This window comes from Colossoma macropomum, unplaced genomic scaffold, assembly GCF_904425465.1.
Source record: "Colossoma macropomum unplaced genomic scaffold, Colossoma_macropomum, whole genome shotgun sequence".
Taxonomy (NCBI): domain Eukaryota; kingdom Metazoa; phylum Chordata; class Actinopteri; order Characiformes; family Serrasalmidae; genus Colossoma; species Colossoma macropomum.
This window is the reverse complement of record NW_023494789.1, coordinates 8127378-8149595: the sequence shown is the minus strand read 5'-3', so window position 1 is coordinate 8149595 and position 22218 is coordinate 8127378. Positions and strand designations below refer to the sequence as shown.

The following is a 22218-nucleotide window of genomic DNA, read 5'->3' as shown; positions in this document are numbered from 1 at the left end:
AGTAATTCAGGGTGGATTAATGTGAATTGCTGAATTCTAGAAAAAAATACAGAGTGAGAATCGTTCACAGTGGTGGTGATAGGAACCAGACGTCTGAAGTGTTTAATGCCTCTAAAGCTCTCTCAAAGACTGGTTATTACATGAAACATTTATGAAAATGCTCCCTGATTCCTGAAACATCGTTTTACGATAGTTTTGAGGTAAGATTTTGGTCTGTAATGTATTTTTTAATGCCAGAGAGGAACATGCAGGGAGTTGTAAGGCAAAATAGCCCCTAAAGAAAACATATTTTTTGTATTTACCACTATTTTACCACTATCAACATTACATATAAAAACTCTGAAGATACGTTTAGGTTCACTGGTTGGTTTAGTAATAAATAAAATGGCTATATTTGCATTGCAGACATTGTGACGCCTGGTTCCTGTCACCACCACTGTAAAGAAGTCTGAAGTCTCAACGACTGAATTATGCAGAAAAATGGAATTCTTCTTCAACATTGTCCACAAAGTCATATACTCAGGAGCATTACTGATACCCTTTTTGTTAGCAAAAGGACAGAGAAGACATTTTGGCCAACATGATCTCTGCTCTCTCCATGCAGTCTAAGCTTGTTCCTGTTGTGCAAGAACAGAAGAACTTTGTTCCATTTTCCTGCTTTCTTTTAAAATCTCCAACCAACATCCATTAGCAGGAGTTTTGCAAGTGATTTCTGCAACCAGCTACGATCCATCTCTTTCAGTTGGTCAAATATTATAGCTACTCAAGTGAAACCTTTCGTCCTCACTTATAGATGGCCAGACTGTGCGCTCGTTGCATGCTTAACTGACCACCACTCTCGCCTTGAATCTGTGGCCTCTATACCTCTGAATAGAGAAGGCAGGAAGATCTCCAGTCATAAGTCAGACAGCATTTATTAATCTAGCCACTGGATGCCTCCATCAATGGCCACTGTAGGTAGGGAGCCAAAGGCCAGCAAGCATCTCGAATGGTTGCTTTGGAATCAAATCCACGGTTGCATTAGGATGCACAACACAAAGTACTTTAAGATGTTTCATGAAGCTGAGCTGCATGACACAGTCAGCACTGTCAGCTCATATTGTTTAGGTCACTTTGTCCGCACGGGCCAGCGGGGCCAAGGCTGCGTCTGGGATGGGCCTGCAGCTGCGGAGGGGCTCTTTTACTTTTCCCAAGCCCCCCTCCATCCCACTATCCTGCCCGGGGACACCCTGCAACTCCCCTGAGCATTTGCTCCCTTTGGCAGCGAGCAACCGGGGGAGGCAGGGCGGGAAGATAACGGACCCGCTTGAAGATCCCCACATTACCTCACTAGATAAGGCAAAAGGGAGGGAGCTGGAGCTCCATAGAGAAGAAGAGAGAAGCCCCCCATCTGCGCAGTTCATCCGTGATACCCCCGGGCACTGCCACGGAGAGGCTACTCGCTGCTGGTAGTTCCTGAATGGCGGACAGCGTTCTGGAGGAGGCTCTGTCCGAAGAGCAGGGAGAGATGGGAGGGAGAAGTCTGCCTCAGACTCTACGCTGGACGCAGCCATGCATGAGACAGGCGGCGCGGCGAGAGGCGAAGAAGTGGGTGAGTAATCAACAGGCTCCAGCAAACAGGTACCCAAAAAGAACGATAGAGACCGCTTCTACAGTCGTGTGCACTCCTGGTCAAAAAATGATATTTTGTTGATTTGTTAAAGTCCAAATAAATAAACACACAACATTTTTCTGTTATAACTTTTCTTATGTTTCTTCTAAAATGTTCAATTCAGCAAACGAACAAATGTGCAGGACTGTGTTCTCTGCAGAGGATGTTTCAATTCATTTTCATTTAGAAAATCAACAAAACGTATCATTTGACCAGGAATGCCAAAACCTACAACTGTATATGGTTCTTGGCTTGAACATACACTTCTAGGAGAAACCTGTAGTTGGTGAGGGACTTTACATTATAGGGAGGCTCTTTAACCTTTAAAAGGTTCTCACGCACACATCTTGTTTATCTACTGAAAGGTTCTTGAGAGAATCTTAAGCTGTTCAGTGGCATCGCTCCAATAGCACACTTATTTTTAAGAGTGCAGGTTTTTTGTTTGTTTGTTTGTTTGTTTGTTTTTGTTTAATTTACTGGTGTGGTACAACTGCACAAACGGTCATTTGTTCACATATGTCCAGAGCTGATTTAAGTCCTAAAGTCCTAAAGGCCACACTAACTTTTAAAGGAACTACACCCTGAACTAGTTCTTCAAGAGTTGCTTAGTAAAGGCAATGGGTGTACACTACACTCTTAAAAAAATAAAATGGAGCTAGAAATGGTGCTTTGAGCGCTGCCATGGGAGAGTCACTTTTGGTCCCCTAAAGAACCTTTCAACTGATAGTTCTTTGAAGAACCATTTTTAAGAGATGTGTGAGGATGAAGAACCACCTTTTTAAGGGTTGAAAAACTTATAAAGCCTTAAATTGGTATAAAACCCTTACACTATGTGAAGGTTGTTTAAAGCTTTGAATTATTCCTCACATTCACACACTTATTTACAAAAACAGTTCTTTAGGGAACCTAAAGCATTTTTTCTTTGGCATCGCATAAAGAAGTCTTTTTGGCATCTCTATTTTTAAAAGTATATACAGCCGTATGCAGAATTTGAACACCCTAGTCTAACAACATGTATTGTTGATTTTCTAAGTGAAAATAAGTTAACACATCCTCTGTAGGGAACAAACTTAAACATGGTATTTTTCTGTTTAGCGCCCAGTTTCTATTTATTTGCCAAGTTTAACGTATTTTGGGAAAAAATTAATCATGAAATACAAAATGTGCCATAACTTTTGCACAGGCCTCATTTATGTTTTATATTTTTCCAGTATGTTTAAATTCAGCAATTAACAGTAATTGTGTCACATATGCAGAAGTGAGTTCATTGTAGGGGATGTAGTAAGTTATTTTCACTTAGTAAATAAAAAAAACATGTCATTTGACCGGGGCGCCCAAACTTTTGCATAAAACTGTATGGTTTTTTACTTGGAAATACAGTTCTAGGAAAGACCTGTAGTTGTATTATGTGGCGGTTCTTTAAACCCTTCACATGGTGTTTTTATGTTATTTTCACTTATAAAATCAACAAAAACATCTAGTCTGACCAGGGGTGCCCACACTTTTGCATATGACTGTTCAAAACACAGTCATAGAACCTTTGGATACGTAAATATGTAACACTTTACTTGAACCCTGTCGTGACATGTTATGTCAACGTTATGCAGTTGGATTAAAGCAAATGGTAACTTGACATTTATGATATTATTATATTACTGGATAAAATCTGCACCCTTTCTGAAACACACATAACATCGTTCTCCTTTCTGCTGATTCCACAGGCTAAATCTGGACCTGGACTACAAACCAGGTCACCAAAGGCGCAGAATTCCCCCGAAAACGCAGCCAGGGAGAGGAGTCGGGTCCGGAACCTTCGCCAGGCCTTTCAGAGCCTCCAAGCTGCTCTGCCGTCCGTTCCTCCAGACACAAAGCTCTCCAAACTGGACGTGCTAGTCCTGGCCACCAATTACATCGCCCACCTGACCGAGACTCTGGACCAGGGGGGGAGACTGTCTGATCATCCAGTGCTGCAGAGAGCGGAAGGCTACCTGCACCCTGTGAAGGTCAGATACTCACTGTTAACCCAGCCTGTCGCTCTATTGCGCAGAATAATATAGAAATAAATGAGCCTCTATATGAAATATAGCTTACAAAGACCAGTGGGACGTACATTTGCCCACTTTTATAGTATTTGATCTATAAACTTTGGACACCAAATATTTAAAGGAGAATTCCACCCATTTTTCAAAATTTCAGCATACTTCATGGACAGCCTGGCTGCACTAGAAATCTATTGTTTAGGTTTTAGAAAAATTCAGAGAAGTTTCACTTTAAATGGAGAAGGTAACTGTCTTACCTAGATGCAGGAGCACGGCATGTGGGTCTGGATATCAATTGAGTACGTTTTTTGCTACCTAACTTTTTAAAAATAAACAATTTCTTCTACCTTTTTTCTAAATTATTATTATTGTTATTATTATTATTATTACTGTCTAAAATAATCAGTGAACTTATATGTGTCTGAGTTATTGTGTGTACTGTTTATTATGCATAAATAGCGATAAATCTGGACAAAAACATTCTTGTGGACTATTTTGCTTCACCTTACAATGTTTTGTGTGTACCACTCTGCATTGTGTGTATTTCAAAAATTCATTTTAGGCTAAAAGTATTTTGTACATTATTATAAAACAGTGTCTCAGGCATCAGGCAGCGCAGTTGTAAATTATAGAGGTATTAAACTCTTAAGACATCTGGTTCCTATCACCACCACTGTGAACAATTCTCAGTCTCTCTAGAATGGAGCAATTTACTTCAAGTCACCGTGAATGGCTTTGTTTACACTCCTGGGCAAAAATATGGGCCAAGCCCAAAATATAATGGTTTTTATTCATGGTTTCCACTGATCAGAGTCTAGACTTAAATCCTATAAAGAATATTTGGTCTCATATTAAACACAAATTAGCTCGGCAATGTTTTTCAGCTGTCTGAAGCCGCTAATGCTGAGGGAAAAATACAGACTCTTCTTTCTGTAAATTTACACACAAATATTAAACATATTAAGAAATCAAAGGAAAAAGCCCACATATTAAGTTACTTTATCTATTTGTTTGATTAATTGTTGTTAAGACCATTAAAAGTTTAATATTTTGCCATTTTGGCCCATTTTTGCACAACAGTGTACATCTTAACCATTGAATTATGCAGAATTGTTTTCAACTTTTACAGTATGTCATTTAGAAACTTTGGACTCCAAGCATGTCTTGGCTGTAAATTAGTGTAGTAGTGTAAGTGTGTGTGTTTATTGCTTTTAAGAATAAATTTTGTGTTGAGATGTATTTTCCTTTTCAGAAGTGGCCTATGCGCTCTCTGCTCTACTGTGGGAGCATTGGAGAGCGACTGACAGGAGCGTCCACCAATCAAGATGAGACATGCCCACCCGGGAGTGCAGCTGAGGTCAAAGCAGACTGAAGCTCGCAGACGGCTCAGATCAAATCAGGCTGACCGTAACTGTATGTTAGAATGAGGAAAAGCCTCTGAAAAGGTTGACTGACAGACGGATTAACATGTTAATAACATTATCTATTTTGTGTGACTACAGCTACAGTACTTTGGCCACAGCTGACTGAATGTGTTTTTCATAATCTTAAAGATCTTTTTGATCTAAAGGCTTAAACTTAAATGCATGACATTTGTCTCTACGAGAGGTGAAGGTGATGCATATGTATGAAATATGAAAAAATATTTAAAATATATTTTTGTATATACAGCACTGTGCAAAAGTCAGAGACCACTCTTTCTTTGACTTAGTTAGCCATCAAAACGTATCTGGAAAGAAAAGCAGAAGACATATAACAGAAAATTACACAGAAGCATCAACAACAAAATATAACATAAATTGTTTTCAGTATTTAGTGTCCACTCTTTGCCTTTTAGTACAGCTTCCATTCGTTTCAGTAGACTTGCTTTCATTTTTCTACTTTTCAATATTTGTTCAGCAATGTTGTTTCTGCTTCTTACAATGCAAGTAATCCCAATTACAGATTTAGACTCATCAGTCCATAAAATATCACTCTAGATCTCAGATTTGGTGATCCGACGTCCATTTTTCATGTTCTAGTGCAAAATGTTCTCCTTTTCTCAGTGAGGTCTTCTTGACAGCTACATATCCTTTCAGACTCATAGTGTTGAGCTGTTTTCTCACAGTGGAAGGATCGACAGAAACACCTGTGGATTTTTCAGATCTGAAGCAGCTCGATTTTCCCCTCTTTCTCAAAGATCAAAGCTTTAAGTGCTGTTTATCTGATGGTGACAGTTTTTACGGTCCACCAGATCTTGCATATTTGTTTGGAGTCCAATAGATAAATTAGACACTGGTAGGTTTAATATTTTACGTAGTGTTGTTTAATTTACTTTTAAATATCTTTCCTGCTTTTTTACACTGAAAAACAAATAATTTATTCTTAATTTACATTAAACTGGAAATGAAATAAAGAAAAAGGTTTTCTGACTTTTGCACAGTCCTGCACTCTACCATGCACTCTTTTCCTATCTTTGTGTGTAAGGCCTAAGTAAACAGGATGAATCTGACCAACATAATGTTGTGCAAATTCTTTCCGATTAGATCTCATTTCAGCAGCGGAAGACTCATCTTCACTCTGGGAAGTTTGGGTTTAATTTGAATGTCTTGTACTAAATGGGAGTGAATCAAGGTCTTGATTAGTAGAAGGGGAGGATTGTTATGGGGAACACTTGGCAACCACACACGAGAGGAGGACCCTCCATGTCCGCTTAATCATGTCCACCACAGCAGGATCTCACATTAATTCCACAACAACTCACTTCACTTAGCCTAAGTGTATTAGTGAAGCAAATCCTCAGTAATAATTCAAAAATGTTGGGATTTTATTACTTAAGATACAAGCATGTTTCAGGGTACCCAGATGCATAGTCTATGTAGCCCTTTGCTGCATAGCGTTGCCATATGGCAACAAGAATTCTCTTTTATTTCTTTTCACTATAACACCAACTACAATATCAAAGTTTACTTTTTTCTTTTCCTTTGAGAAAATAAAGGCTTTATTTGTAAAACAGTATAGCATTTTTTTCTAATCTGGTGTGCACTCCTCTCTTTGAACACATCACATATCAAATCCTGGCCTCTAAAGCCCTCTTAAAGTGTGTTTATAATTCAAAATTTAGAAAGTAACTTAAAGAAAACAAAAACATGATTTAGGCGAAGTTACTATTTCTCTTTCATAAATGAAACCAGTTTAGATGCTATCAATTTGATATAAATAGATAAATTATATTTGTTGCCACATGGCAACAGCATGCGATAATGAAGCCGCAATCTACAATACAGAGAGAATACACTCCTATTGGACCCTGCAATTTCCTTTGGACATTTATTCACATTCTTCATAATTTAATAATGATTTTCATAATTTTCTGTACTTTTAGAACATAAAAATACAGAAAACAATGCCATGTGGCATTGTTGCCAAAAGGCAACAACAAGCAAACCATACCCCCAATTTTTTTTTTTTCTTTTTCCCCCCGTATCTATTTCATACTTCATGCAGTAAAGGGATAAGGGGCGTGGTGCCAGTGCAATCCAGCACTTTTATCAAAAATCAAAGACAACTCCATTTAGCTGATAATGCTAATAATACAGCAATATATTTTCAGGTTTTTACATTAATCTTAAGTAAACTGTCAAATCTAAGCCTGTATGAGCTTATTTATCAACGTATTGTGCTCCTCAAAAAAGTATAGATGTTTAATAATTAGCTTGATATTAGGCCTAATGGTCTATCACCATAGGCTATAACTGGAACATAACTGTGTTTGTGTGTTTCTATTCTACACATTTATTTGCTACATTTTTTTCACTTTTTAGAGTATCAGGCACAGATTTAGTTCCATTACAGTTTCAAATACATTTTTGTGTTTTAGTTTTTTTCCCCTGACGAATGTCTGGATTTACATATAAAAATAGTTGTAATTCATTTTTACATGACCATTTTTCAAGATATAAGCACTTTCAGGCTACTCCTTCACAAACGTGTTTGGTGCCAAGACAATTCCGGCCTTTTTTTTTTTTTAAACAAATACCAAACACAAAACAAACTCTGCATTCAGCTAAATCCATAATCCCTGCACTATCTGCACGCTCGCTTGTGACATTACTGGAGATAAGCATCCTCGGATATTCTCATCCAAAGCCTCAGGTCTTTTTCTCTTGCACAACATGGGCTCCGGTCCATTAGGAATGGTACAGTGGTCAAGGATAACTCTATAAATCTGCTCAGCTGCCCGATAAAAGCCTTCTCGCTCATATTAATAGCCGAAGTGGACCGAAAAGAATCATTCCACTAAGGCAGGGGTTACAGACCAAGAGAACGAGGGCAAATGTTGGTTCCAAGCTGCGAGATTCATCAGCACCTTCACTTCATGTTCTCACCAATTAGGGCTATATTTGTGATGCTCGTCCAAGAACACTGTGATTCTTCTGTAAATCAAATGTAGGGAAAAGTAATTAGTTTGTAGCCTGATTATGTGTGACTGAGGAGGTACAGATGGTCATTTTTGTGGTGTTTACTGATCAGCTTATAAGTATGAACACTGTATGTTCTGTTAAACTGCTTAGGTTCATTAAGCGTTTACTGCATTTACAGACTAGATTCCAAGAAGCAACTACACAGACATTACTGCCATCTTAGCGCTACATACTAGCGATGGGCGATAACACTGATTTTCTATTCAATCTGATAGCATACGGCTAGTATCCTGATACCAATCTTAATAGGTTTAAAAGTCTTTTGTACACTTTCACTAGGGGAAACTTTGTGATTCCTATAGTGGGAAACACGTTAATGCAGACACTTTTTGCATTAGTCATAATTAAAACTGTTTAATTAAATTATGCTCACTTCTGTGACCTATTATTTAGCAGCAAACAGAGACTTTTAGAGCATAGCCTTCAGTTTGGGCCATAAATGTGAAAACTCGGTTTTCAGGTGAAAATGTTAGTGGTTTGCCTTCAGTTCGGCTCCTGAAGTCCTAAACAATGGGAGAGCTCGCTTGACTGTCTCTACATAGATACCACAGAGAAAAAAATCTGATTGGACAAGATTGAGCTTTTCAAGAATTTAGCCCTTTCGTTTCCAACCATGTAATGTAATGATGTAATAAGAGATTTACTACAAAACTTCAAGAGTTTAAACACAACAAACATGTTTCTATTAAACAAAACTGAACCAAAAACTGACAGATGTATTTTTTTTATTTCACAGAAATGAGCAGGCCTCTCTGAAGGCCTAGAGGGCATCGAGGGTTCCCCATTGCTATTACTGCGAGATGGTGTTTCTCAGAAAATATCTGGTGTTTCAAGAAAGTGCTGGTAGGACATAATGATAAAAAACAACCCTAACATTAAGCCGAATGGCCTGTCAGTCAGACTTAATATGAGGATCTATGTAAATGTGTTGTTGGTGACATCACAAAACAACAACTTCATAGCAGGCAGATTCTGCAGCATAGTTTTGCAGCCCTGTTGTGGCTCCACAGCAGAATTTGATTTTAGGTAAAAATAAATTCATCCTCCTTTGCAGTAAAATAAAGCTCTGCTGATCATTCAACACAGTTTTAACACTAAATGGTCTTAAACGCTGGAGTTAATGTAGAACTGCTAATTCATCCTTTAATCCTGAAGATCGGTGTGCAACTGCTGGTCACCATAGCAACACAGACAAAAATCTTGCCTAGCTAGTAGCTAACAAAACGGCAAAGAGAGAGATTTGAGATGAACATCAATAATTTGGAGACGAATGGACTTATTTGCATGTATAATCACTCCAGCTGCTTTCCTGATACGTTTAATCTGCAACGAGAAACTATCAACACCAAAAAGTTTTAAAGTTGGAGTCATTTTCTCTCTCGCCCGCTGCTTGTTCGCATTTTCCCTTTCCACCTTAAATGGTGCAGCAGTTACATTCTGGCACCTCAGGCACCGTTTAAGGTGGAACGGAAAAATTCGAACAAGCTGGCAAATGAGAAGCGACTTCAGACTGGTAAAAAGTCGAACTTTGAGAGACATTTTACAAGAAACTTCCACTTTTGAGGAAAAGTTTCCTGCTAGAGATGTGAGAAAAGCGGCTATAGTTGAGCTAAAGCTTAAAGCAGAGCAAAGTAAACTTGCATTTTTGTCTATATTTTTAGCCTATACTAGCACTTTAGCACATCCTGAGACATATTTACACTCAAGATGGTAAAATGAACATAAAATGCTGTGGCTCCCAAGGTTATTTGGTTTTTGTTGAAAGGACGAAATGGCTCTTCTTAACATTCTGGTTGCCGGTTGCCCTGGACTGTATGAACTATGGGAAGTGAGTGGTATGTTTTGAGACTTTAACATTGTTTGTATAGAACATACTAAGCTTTTGTTAAAAAAAAAGTCGGTTCTCCATGATACACTCACTTTAAACAGTTACATTAAAATGCCTGGTGAGAAACCAAATATTTATGTAAATTCTCTGAAGTAAATGTCAAGATCAGAAGTTAAATATCTCATCATTGATCTACCCGTCCCCACTACACATGTGACTATTACAATATCCAATCACCACTCAAGCTTCTAAAAACACCCAGTGCCATTAACTTTAATTCATTTCCAAGTAAGGCTACATTTTCTGTCACTGTGTCGGCCTGCCATACAGTGACTTCAATAGTATTAACGCTGTTAGACTTCTCTAAAGGCTTTGTGATTCAGAATGAGCTTTGGAGCCAAGCGAATACCCGTTTTACTGCTTCCTCTGGTGGCTGGTAGAGGATTAAAATAGCCGCTCTATCTCCAGCTCATTAGGACCAGCACATGCTGATGGCTCGCTGAATTTATGCTGTGCTTTGGCCACGCTCCCTAAGCTAGTCTGCACTAACTGAAGCAAGAGTGGAGGAGTCTGAGGAGCAACCGGTGAGGAATGTAGCTCTCACAAACACTCTCACACACAGAGACGGTATGATGACTCCATTTTCAGAGGTGGCCCAAGCAGCTAATGCATTTTCAACACTGTACTCTTGTATCACTGTGGAACTGGAAGTTCATTATACAGCAGTCCAGAGAGGCCATGAGGTCATTATAATTTTCTGGACTGTTATCTTGAGATTATGACTTATTGTCTTGTGAGCTCAAGATAATATCGTTTTCTCAAGATGACAACTTATTTGTCTTGAGATCTCAAGACAGCTTCAAGACAAGTTCTCGAGATAACTTTTACATTCACGAGAAAAATAAGTGATATCGAGAAAACTTTTGAGATCACAAGACAAGTAAGTTGTGATATCAAGACAACAGTCCAGAAAATTATAGCTACCTCATGGCCTCTCTGGACTCCCATAGAACTGTTTATTTTGGATTTTTCTTCTACATTTTTGCACAGTTGAATCATTAACATGTACAAAAGTAATTCAGAGTGGCTTAATGTGAGACGGTTCACTGTAGAGAAACTTATTGCCTATATTTGTATTGTAAACATCGCCAACTCCGGAGATTCACGCGTCTGAGTTTTATGTGATGTTGCCCAGCAAACATGTCGTGACAAACTGTTTTGGTGCCCACAACATCGTCACGTTAAAATGTTATTCCTCAGAAAGTTGTGACAATGTTATCTGACAACATTGTGATAACGTAATGGCAATAACACCACACGGCAAAGTAAGTGAACAATGAGGTTGTGACAACCTTGTCCAAACAACGTAAACAGCAGCTTTTGACAACATTGTAAGACAGTAGACAACGTTGTGTGTTTGCTGGGTGGTAGTGAGTCCCGGTAAATCTGAAAAAAAATTAAAGCCACGCTTAAAACCGCACAGTAAACTAATGAATGGACTTCTTATGATGGTGCATTAGTTGTGACTTACTGTTTAATATGGTAGTAGGTGGTTTTAAACGCAACCTAAGTCTTCTTTGGGTACTATTTTGCCTCACAACGCCCTACCTGCCTCAGAACTGGACTTACAAATCCTCCAAAGTATAAGGTTTCAGGCACCAACAGCTTCCTAAGCATTATTAACGTTAGCCATTCATACCACTAACACTAAACAGTTTCTCTAGAACAGAGCAGTTTACATTAAATCACTCTGAATGACACGTGATTTATATGTGAATCATTTCTTAATGCAAACTTTGACTGCAACTGCTAATAAAAAAAAAAGATTTTTTAAAAAACTTAAGTTCAAGATTAAGAAATGCCAAGTTTTTAAATTTTGAATCATTATTTTGAGTCAAGTGAAAAAGAAATCATCATTTCAAGATGCAAGGTCAATGTTTTCAAACAAGTTATATGTAATAATAATAATAATAATAATAATAGTAAAAAGTCCATCCTTCATTCAAATCCCTAATTACTGTATTTAATCTACTGCAGCCAGAAACTAACAAAGGAAGGAAAAATCCACAACAGGAGATTTTTTCCTCCTCCACCCGGCAGGAATGCGCTTCCATAGTTTGATGTAAATTACCCAAAAATTTCAAATGGAAAAACCAAATCATTTTGCATGACATCATTGTGTAAGTGCTGCTTAAATTTTAGCAGCCCCAACTAAAAATCCCAGACATCAAAAACATTCTGCTAAAAAGCTGACATAAGATTGGAACATGTCAAATACTTCCATCAGTCCCTGAATACATTGCTAGGCCTGCACAGGCTTGAAGTGCATGATCTATTCACTGTGAAAATCAATGAAAAAGAAAAAACGCAATGAGCGTAAGACAAAAGAAATAGATATTTAATGATTAAGTCTCACAGTGGACACCTCTCATTCAACTTCAGCTCAGTTTCATGACAATGAAATTAAAGCCTTTCATTTGCATTCTCTTCAACCCAAAGTAATTACAGTACACAAACTGAACAGCCCTACGTGTAGCACCTCTGATACAGACTGAAAGCTAACGGCTCTACAAAGGAGTGAGATACCAAATCTATTATTGATGGACACTTAATTGCTTTTCTTTTTTAACTGAGCTATGAATAGAAGAAATTCTCGTAGCTAAAAATTATGAAATCATCTCTTGCTTAAAAAAATAATACCAGTCCTTTGCAGTTGGTCAGTGTGAAACTGTCCAGGCACAGTCATGTGGCCATCACATGACATCCAAAAACAAGACGTATAAAAGTTCATATACAACAAAAACATTGAGCAAAAACAGGTGGGGGTCCTCTGTTTATTCTCCCTCCACTTTAACTTTTTTCTTCTTTTTCTTCTTCTTCTCTGTTGTCTAAGATGGAAAAGAAAAAATTATGAGCACAAATACAGAAGAGGTAACGTGTCCCTCACTAACGTGTGTCTGAAGGATACTTAAGCCACTAACAATGTTATTAATATTATAATATGTTAATATTATTATATAATAATTGTTTCAAAATCAAAAGCCAGAGTATCGCCTGATATTGCTTTTTTCCCCCTTTAAAGCCTGCTGAACTTTAAGACAAGATATTTTTATTTTTTAATGCAGGTTAGAGTTACAGGATTAGGTTGGATTCATTCAATCTTTCCCTGGCAAAATCTGATGCAGTATTTTCTGCCGATATCTGCTTAAAAATTATACCTAGTATCAAATTGTTTTGTCCCTAATAAATATGCTTACAGACAAATATGATTAGAGACGTATGGCAAAAAATAAATTCTACAACACATTCTATAAACATTTACGTATAAGATTTATATGAAAAAAAGATATTTGGAATGGCCAATTACTATCCTATATGCCATCAGTGTATCCTGCATACAAAATTAAAGTCTCGCTGATTAAGATACCTTTAGATAAATCTGTCAACATGAGTCAAAAAGTTGTGTTAAATAAATAAACTAATAAATACGTAAATAAAATGATAACACCCAAAACTCATACCTCTTCTGTGGGACTGACTACTGTCTCCTGTTCTTCTTCCTCAGCCTCACGTTTCTTTTCTTTCTTTTTCTTCTTCTTCTCCGTGGTCTGTAAATGTAGGGACAAAAAAAACAATTACATAAAGCACTTAAGATCCTATTTAAATGTTCTTTTCCATTATTTTTGTTGCAAAATGTTATGTACCACAAAGGTTCCACTACAGAAGTGGCCACACAAACTGCATTTATCAGAGTCCTCACCTCTTCTACCGGACTGACTGTCACATCTTCCTCCTCCACCTGGGGCTCCTCTGCCTGTTTCACCTTCTTTTTCTTTTTCTTCTTGTGCGTCTCTGTTTCTGCCTCGGCAGCTTCTTCAGTTTCTGTGATGGTAGTCAAATCATCTATTTTGCATAGCCTGGCGTGTCTCACCAAATCTGACTCACAATAGACGTGACAGTTATGCACTGATGTAGACTTTCAACTGAGAAATGAACTGTGTTCCTGCGTCAGACCCAGGTTTAGGTTCTGGGTTATAACCATGGATTAAAGTTAGATTTAACAGGGAAATTTTAAGGCTGCTAGAGGCAGTTTAAAACAGATACATTAGCCCTGTTTATGACAATACGTTGTGCAGTTGTGTTGTCTCACCTTCCGCTGGAATTTCTTTCTTTATTTTTTTGGCCTTAACCTCCACTGGCTTGTCTTCTTCCTCTGCCTCCTCCACTTCCTCTATCTTCCTCTTCTTGGACACGGACGGGAGCGTAGAGTCACCAGACGGGTCGTACACTTTAACGTCACTAATGAAAGGAGCAAATGAAGCCAAGTTTTATAAATTAAACCGTTTCTGTTTAAAGAGGAATTCCACCGATTTTTCAAAAAGTACTGCATAATTCCGTCGTTGAGATGTAAACAAAGTCATTCCGAGTGGTTTGATGTGAAATGCTCCTTTCTAGAGAAACTTAGGACTGATTTTCTTAAGCTGTGATAGGAACTAGTCATGTCTACAGCATAAATTTAGCCATTTTAATTATTATCCAAAACTCAATATATGTGTGGAGTCATTAGTTTTCATGTAATTGCTGTCGCAATAAATAACATCTTAAATTTTTAATTTTTCCACAATTGAACATGTCAACTGTATTTAAACTGTATGACAGTTTCATGATGAAATGGAATAAAATCTGTTTAAAAGAATGTATATTAAAAGTTAAGAACATGTTTGCCTTCTCCTGTAAAATTACTATTTTGGAGTTTTTTGATAATGAAGTGGTGGAAAATCTGTAATGAACGTATTTAAAATACACATTTTAGGCCAACATCTTCTCAATTCCTAAGCATTTAGTATAATAACAGTTTTTAGAGATATTAAATGTTTCAGATGTCTGGTTCCTATCCACCACTGCTCTGAACAACTCTGACTTGGTATGTTTCTTAAGAACTGAGCATTTCAAAGCAGTCTAATGACTTTATTTATCTTAATGATTAAAAATAAAACCCACCTCTTATGCTGATACTTGTCTGCTCTAGCCAGAGCTTTGCCTGACCCACTAATGCGTCTGATCTGAAAGGGGGCAAAAAAAAACAAAAAAAATACAAATCTTTACTACAGCATTGTGATGCATCACAAGAAAAGCATTTCCATCTGTAATCTCTTCCCGACACTTAAACCACTGATTTAGTGGTTTGTGTTGAGAAGAGATTTTGTACTGACATTGTACTGCACAAGCTCAGATGAGGTAGTGACAAACCCACATGGAGTTTTCAGGACATGTGACATGCTGTCATTATCATCACTGCTTGAGACATAAGATGACAGAAACTGAACACCATTTCAGACATAACAGACTTGCAACTCACTCCTTTCTCCTCCAACTGTCGCAGTCGAGCTTCTAGCTTGGCTCTGTTCTCCAACCCCATCTCTGCATTTGTGTCTTCACCCAGAGCATCATAGCGGATGGCCAAGGCTGTCTTGGCTGCTAGCGTTCTGGATATCTTTCCCTTGTTTTTGGCTGTGGTCTGACCCACCAAGGACGCGTGGTAGATCAAACCATATTTCGGTGTGTCTCTCCGGGTCTTCAGCGCTCTGAACAAAGCTTTCTCTGCCCCTAGAATCTGCACTGTGGATGCAGGGTGCTTTGCCAAGTTCAGCAGTGAACCTGATTGAGGAAAGCAAAAAACAATTCACAAAGATTCACTTAAAGCTGTTAACTAATCTTATCTAGACCTGTCTACTACATGTAGCTAATAAAACATGATTTTTTTTTGGGCCTAAAGGAGAATTTCACAGATTTTAAAAAATTTCTACATATTTTACTTGGATTTAAGATTTAAACAGTCATTCAGAGTGGTTTGACGTGAAATGTACCATTCTAAATTGCCTAGTCAGAATTGTTCTCAGTAGTACTGAGAAACCAAAACATTTACTTCTAAAAAGCTCCCTCACAAAGTTGTTACATGAAATGGAGTTTTGAGGGCAAGTTTTGTCCTAAAACATCTTGTTTTTAAAAGTCTATTCATGGCAGAGAGATACTTGCAGTGTGTTGTAAGGCAAAATGATACCCAAAGGAAACTGAAATTTACCACAGCTTTACTATCACAAACATTACATATAAAAACTTAATTCACTGGTGGTTTTGGACAGTAAATAAAATTCCAAGTTTCTCTACAATGACCCACTTCACTTAAACACTTTGAATAACTGTTTAGATCTCTATGACTGAATTAGGCAGAAAATTTGAAAAATTGGTGGAACTGCCCTTTACATAGGGATCTACTACTGCCATGATTGTAAGCGGTTTTAACAAAGTGAACAACTGTCACAATACACTGAACTCACCTGCATGAGAGATGAGGCGGGCACCCACCAGCTCTCCCACCATAACTGTGAGATTTGGTGCGATAGCCATCATACGGTTTTTCAAGTAATCATACAGCTGAGAGCGATACTCTGAGATTTCAATCACCTACAGGAATTTAAACAAACAAAACAGGTTAATGCAGCTCAAGGTCATTTACTCTGATCACGCTGAACTGGACTCGTACAGTTTTGCTGCATTTTCACTCCAGCAGTTTTGTAACTGCCTCTGTAAATCCATTACAAGCAATGTGTGTTCAAAGCATACAGGTTTTCACACACCTGGTCACACAGGTGCATGATGTTGTTGATGTCCTCCTCGGACACTTCTGTTCCCATGGAGATCTCTGCGGCCAGTTTGACCTCTGCCTCCACCTCCTCTGGCAGCACCTCGGACAGGTCAGTGTTCGCCACATTTGTGCGGTCACCTACACACCATAAACAATAAGCCACAGAAAAAGTGTTTTAAAAAATGACAAAGTTCAAGTTCTGCCTGAGAGTCTAAAGAATGAGTTTTATAAAAGCAAGAACAGCTGAAACGCATCTTATCCCCCCACAATAAACATAGATCACGTCACATTTTTCCTGCTGCACTAACCTTCGTTAAATTTATTAACTTACAAATCAGTGACAAGTCAGAACTGGCTGATATCACTAGGATTCTGAATAACTGTGTGATTGCATAATGCAAACAAAAACAATTAGGTTGAGGAATAGTATACTATAAAATACTACATAATAAAAAATAAACTGTAGTTTTAGGCCAGAATGCCCTTCAAGTACATTGTATTACACTACTTAAAAGACAATTCTTGTTTCCCCCCCCATATTCCTTGTCTGAAGTGCCCACCTCAAAACACATCTAGTGATGATTGTTTAGGTCACCAAACACCAGCAGGTGAGAAAAATGAAAATTAACCACTGATATCCTTCAACTTCCCCTCTTACCACCCCCACCTATGATCATTTGTTTAATCAGTTAACTCAGAGACCCTCCCTGCTATCATGTTTCCTCATGGTATGGAGCAAAATGTGTTATGATCTCTGATTCACACTTCTTTTAAGTTCTAATGATAACATATACTTAGAAACCACGGCCCAATGCATTATATGGCCCAAGTACTCACCAATCTTGCGGACGCTCTTGCAATATGCCAGGTTGTCTGTGACGATCTTGCCTAGTTCAGGGAAGTGCCAGCCGTACCACTCACGACAGCGCATGATGTAGTTATTCAGCTCCTTGTCCAGGTCATCAAGGAGGGCTGAGGACAGGTCAGAAAAGATTTAAAGATGATTGTCATTGTCGTTATTTTTTTTAAAAAATCATTTTAACACAATTTTACAAGCTCAGATGAGGTAGTGACAGACCTTCACAGTTTTCAGGGTCTTGACTCTAAGTCATTATCATCAGTGCTCGTCAAAAAACACATTTAACAAGTTGCACTACAAGCCTGATTAGAAATTTAGAATAAAGAGGGACTCACATATGGCTTGAACAATCATGGTGTCCACCTTGTCTGGGCTGAACTTCAACTTGTACCGAGAGAGGCTAGAGTGAAGGGGGTGGGATATACATATAAATATATGCACCAGCACTAGCAAGAAAACATCAAACAGTCATTGGTCTGACTACTGTCTCAGTGGTAGTGACGAAAGGTGATTAATATCCTCAGAGCAGTCAGTAATGCACAATCAATCATTGACAGCAGTTCATAAAGTATTCAAGCCTGCATCTAAGTATGTACGTTATTCCTACCTGTGTGCAAGACCCAGTGACATGGCACTGATCTCTCTGGGAGGGAGGCCGGTGATGAGACCCTCCATCTGATTCCTGATACCCCTCATGAGCTCAGCTACTGCAGGACTGTGTACACAGCTCAGGTTCAGCTTTTCCTGGAGGGGGCAACAGAGAGACAATGTTCATACAGACCGCACAGAAAGAGAAGGTTTCCCTTCCCCTTTAAGTTTCAGTACAAGGTTGCATAAAGGAAACAGATATATACAGATAACTAGAGTAAATAAATTAAGGAAGAAGACGGAAATGTATGTGTGTGTATATAGATACGTATAGATTAGTTGTTGCTCTTAGTAAATGTATGAGAATAAGAATCAACCACAGGTAGTCACACCTACAGCCAAAGGCCCAAAGCTGCTGGTGCATGCAAAAGAGATGAAGTAGGCCACACTTTTCACTGGTTGGATCATTGCTTTGTTTTTAAAAGCTTCTTTTGTGACCAAAAAGGAGAAGAGCATGTTCAAATAAGTGAGTGGCCTAACCTGGCCTAACAAGACTGCAAAAGTGACGACACGTACACTACAGCTCAAATGTTTGCAAACAATGTTTCCAAAACTATAAAACCACTTTTGTTGCAGATAAAAGGATCCTAAAGTGCTAGTACTATTCATCTTCACAGGTCACAGCTGTACAGCACACAGTCGTATGCAAAAGCGTAAACACCCTGGTCAAATTGTACATCTGCTGATCTTCTGCAGAGAATCTAAACACGGTATTTTCTGCAAATTTTAGTACACAATTTTCTATTTTTGCTAAAACTGTGCCTAACAAAAAAAAAAAAAAACAAAAAAAAAAAAAACAAAGATGAGAAATAAATTACAGTAAGTTGTTCATTTAATAACTTAATACTGTAATAAGATGTCTTTTAATGTCTCATTTAGGACACTCAAATCTACTATGTATATTTTACTACTGTATACAAAATGACAAAGAAATAATATAAGCAATCTAAACCTTTGAGTGATGGTGTATAGTCATTATCAACTTTGTCACATCTGTTGAAAAAGAAATAATTATAAATAAATAAATAAATAAATAATAATTCTACACATTTGAAGAGCACTTACTTTGATGACTCCTCCCAGTTTAGCATCTGTTATTGCCAGCTGCTCGTGAGCATCTTTGGCCACTACTTTCTTCAGAACTTTTTTCAGACTCTTCCCGAGCTTCCCCTCCACCAAAGCAGTGGCAGCTGCAGAAATAACAGAATACCTTTAAATGTCTTTAACAAAAAAGCATGAGGAGACCCCAACATACTTCAAAAAAGAGCACAACATATCCTTGATTATGATGAATGTAACTGATATAACTGATATGCATTGTCCTGAACAGCTGTTGTCTCAGTGGTAGTGACGAATTACTGCTTAGTGACCTCATACTACAGTCAGACAAACAGATACATCATTGACAACAGCGCTAAGACATATCTGGACTTCTTTCAGGTATTTCTTACTAACATGGGCAACTGTGTATGATTTTTTTACTGTACCTGCCAGAGCTTCAGTTGTGTCCTGAAACTTTTCAAAGTGTTTCAATTTCACTCTGTAAGAAAGTTAACAAAAAGTTTTTTTGCTGACAATGTTCAATGAATCAATGATTACAATATGTTGAAATGACCACATCGTGTTAACAAACTGTGATTTATTTTAGCATAATTTAGATTTATTCAAAGTGCAGCTTTAAATTCAACACATTTATTCCTGATCCAGCACATGCAACTCACATTTTGTTGGCTTTTTCTGGCGTTTCAAACTCCTTCCACAGGCAGTCCACCTGCTGGAGCTTCTGCTCATCGAGGACCTGCAAAGAAAACGACGTTTTTAAGGAAAAATGACTTATACAGGGCTTTTTCAAACCAAACCCTTCTTTCCAGTGCACGCTGCTTCCCCCTGCTACATGCGGACACACTTTCTGGGCCACACAAGCGCTACTGAAGCCACATGGGCTTCTTTAGATAAGCTAAATTAGCCAACCATGTACTCGCAGCATGAATGCTTTAACTGTAATACACACCTTATTAAGTGGAGGAGTGCAGACGTGTATCTATATAGCGTCACTGTAAAACCAGTCCACACTGTAAAACTGGCTAAGTACCGTTAGCCTAGCCAAAATGTCACAACGTGGGTGCAGAGCAGGCCCGCATGTAATGTTAGCTACAGCCTCAGCTGTGATATTTACCAATGCCATATCTTCCTTAGTTATTCAGCATTACTGTTATGAGCCCAGTTAGTCGTATTGCCGCACATTTAACCAGGTTTACGCTACAAACTGCGCGGAAACTAGTACTTTACCACAGTTCGCTTATTAACCTGACCCTGCTAGCTTAGCTCCGTTAGCTAACCAGTTGTTGAACATAGCTCCAAGAAAGCGTAACGTTAATGTAGATGATTTAGAGCACGCTTACCTTGAAAATAGCATAGCCAGCCGCGGTCTCAAATAAAACCAACATCTTTAACTGCTTGTCGACTCTTTTTATTAGGACTAAACGCGCTCCCTGGATGAGAGCTTCTCTCCAGCCTCCCGCACGAACTTCTTACCACGCGGCGCACACGGCGGACCACTCGCGCATGCGCAGTCGGTCAGAGAGGCGGACTTGCATTTTCAGTCCAAAACCCACAAACTACTGTACTACACAGACTACACTAATGAAAGGACTTGTTTTGGTGATGCACTATTTTTGGCATACTTTTTAGTATGGTGGTATGCGGTTTTGGACACAGCCTGAGTAAATTAGGGAGTAAAAAGTGTCACTAATTTTCTTTTCATTTATTTTGATGTAACTAGTGTGGAACCGCCACTTGAAGAATCTATTTTCAGTGGTGGTCGAAGTACATAAACCATGTACTTGAGTTAAAGTAGAGATACCCAAGGTAAAATATTACTCCAGTAAAAGTAGAAGTTGTACTGCAAATGTACTTAAGTGTCAAAAGTGAAAGTATTATCATTTTTATTATCATTTTTGTAACAAGACTCTTGCTTTATCAACTAATTTTAGGTGAAAATACTCCAGTGTCACTCTTGTAACACCCATATTTTAATAGAATGTCACTAATTAGTCTGACACTGATGTCTATTAAAATGATCAAAAGCACAAAACACTGAAGGCAAACAATTTCCATTGGGTAGAACCAAGTGGCCATGAAATAACCTTTTGTGAACAAGTAAAGTTTCGGTTTTAGATTTATTTGCAACTTAGTTTAAATAAAAATGTAAAAGTTTAAGTTTAATAAAAACCTTGCTTTAAACTCAGGTTCACAAATGAGTTTTTCTTTACTATATTGCATCTGTAGGTCTCTGTTCATAAACATAAACTAGCCAAAATGAATTTACTATAAAATGAAATAGTGTTTGTATAAATCAAGAAAAAAGAAACACGCCAGTCACAACCGCATATGTGTACATATTTCTATATTATGGTGTATTTACACAAAGTTAGGTTAGAGTCAGGCGTTTCTTCCATCATTTATGTCGGAATAGACACTCCCAAACTTTTACGCTGCTATGCTGACGTTGAACAGTTTGCTTGCACTGGGTCAGTATGTCCAACAAGCTCAAAACAAAGTGCGCTGTGCCCTGATTGGTGTTCTAGCTTCATGCTTCTTTCGTTTAGACATGTTACACACATAAACCAAAAGGAACTACAGATTTTGCATAATGTAGTGGAGTAAAAAGTAAGATATTTGTCTTTGAAATGTAGTTGAGTGAAAGTAAAAAGTCACCAAAAATGGAAATACTTCAGTAAAGTACAGAACACAAAAAAGTACTTAAGTACAGTAACGAATTACATTTACTTAGTTACTGTCCATTACTGCCTATTTTTAATATCAATTTGACATACTTTTATTTTGAAGTACAATATTATAATTTGGGGATTTTTTCTCATTATTTTGAGATGAACTGCTTTAGTTATTACATATCACTTCATTTAATAATAATTCCATAGACTTGATATATGTAGATATGTCTATTCTGTGGAATAAAAAACTATACCACATCTGTTTTATGAATGCAGAGTTGGGCTTAGACTATTGCATATACTTATCTCGCTCAATAAAATCTCAACTGACCTTTTCTCTTATATGACCT

General features: G+C 37.9%; 2 protein-coding genes and 1 non-coding gene across 3 annotated transcripts; 1 reads left to right on the top strand and 2 right to left on the bottom strand.

Moving 5' to 3' along the window:
• Positions 1–1292: 1292 nt before the first annotated feature.
• tcf23 (transcription factor 23) lies at positions 1293–6684 on the top strand. The gene is made up of 3 exons (XM_036569501.1): positions 1293–1591; positions 3373–3654; positions 4943–6684. Exons 1-3 carry the CDS (start codon positions 1460–1462, stop codon positions 5060–5062), a joined length of 534 nt encoding a protein of 177 aa, XP_036425394.1. The 5' UTR covers positions 1293–1459; the 3' UTR covers positions 5063–6684.
• Positions 6685–12358: 5674 nt separating this feature from the next.
• nop58 (NOP58 ribonucleoprotein homolog (yeast)) lies at positions 12359–20687 on the bottom strand. Its single transcript, XM_036569980.1, has 15 exons — positions 20537–20687; positions 19856–19932; positions 19622–19674; positions 19200–19324; positions 18094–18230; positions 17822–17886; positions 17465–17599; positions 16620–16765; positions 16320–16446; positions 15341–15639; positions 14983–15044; positions 14132–14280; positions 13742–13863; positions 13503–13589; positions 12359–12869 (listed from the first exon to the last, which is right to left on the bottom strand). Exons 1-15 carry the CDS (start codon positions 20579–20581, stop codon positions 12816–12818), a joined length of 1683 nt encoding a protein of 560 aa, XP_036425873.1. The 5' UTR covers positions 20582–20687; the 3' UTR covers positions 12359–12815.
• On the bottom strand, positions 19461–19550 carry LOC118808742. The gene has a single exon (XR_005007304.1). It is a non-coding gene; the product is annotated as a small nucleolar RNA SNORD70 (small nucleolar RNA).
• Positions 20688–22218: the final 1531 nt, after the last annotated feature.

Bases quoted from the DNA above. Each gene is read 5' to 3' on its own strand.
- tcf23 (XM_036569501.1), top strand. From the start codon at position 1,460: ATGGCGGACAGCGTTCTGGAGGAGGCTCTGTCCGAAGAGCAGGGAGAG. The intron at 1,592-3,372 runs GTGAGTAATCAA...CTGATTCCACAG, and splicing joins GGCGAGAGGCGAAGAAGTGG to GCTAAATCTGGACCTGGACT. The intron at 3,655-4,942 runs GTCAGATACTCA...TTTCCTTTTCAG, and splicing joins GCTACCTGCACCCTGTGAAG to AAGTGGCCTATGCGCTCTCT.
- nop58 (XM_036569980.1), bottom strand. From the start codon at position 20,581: ATGTTGGTTTTATTTGAGACCGCGGCTGGCTATGCTATTTTCAAG. The intron at 19,325-19,621 runs GTACAGTAAAAA...TTATTTCTGCAG, and splicing joins CACAACTGAAGCTCTGGCAG to CTGCCACTGCTTTGGTGGAG. The intron at 15,640-16,319 runs GTGAGTTCAGTG...TTCCTCAATCAG, and splicing joins CCGCCTCATCTCTCATGCAG to GTTCACTGCTGAACTTGGCA.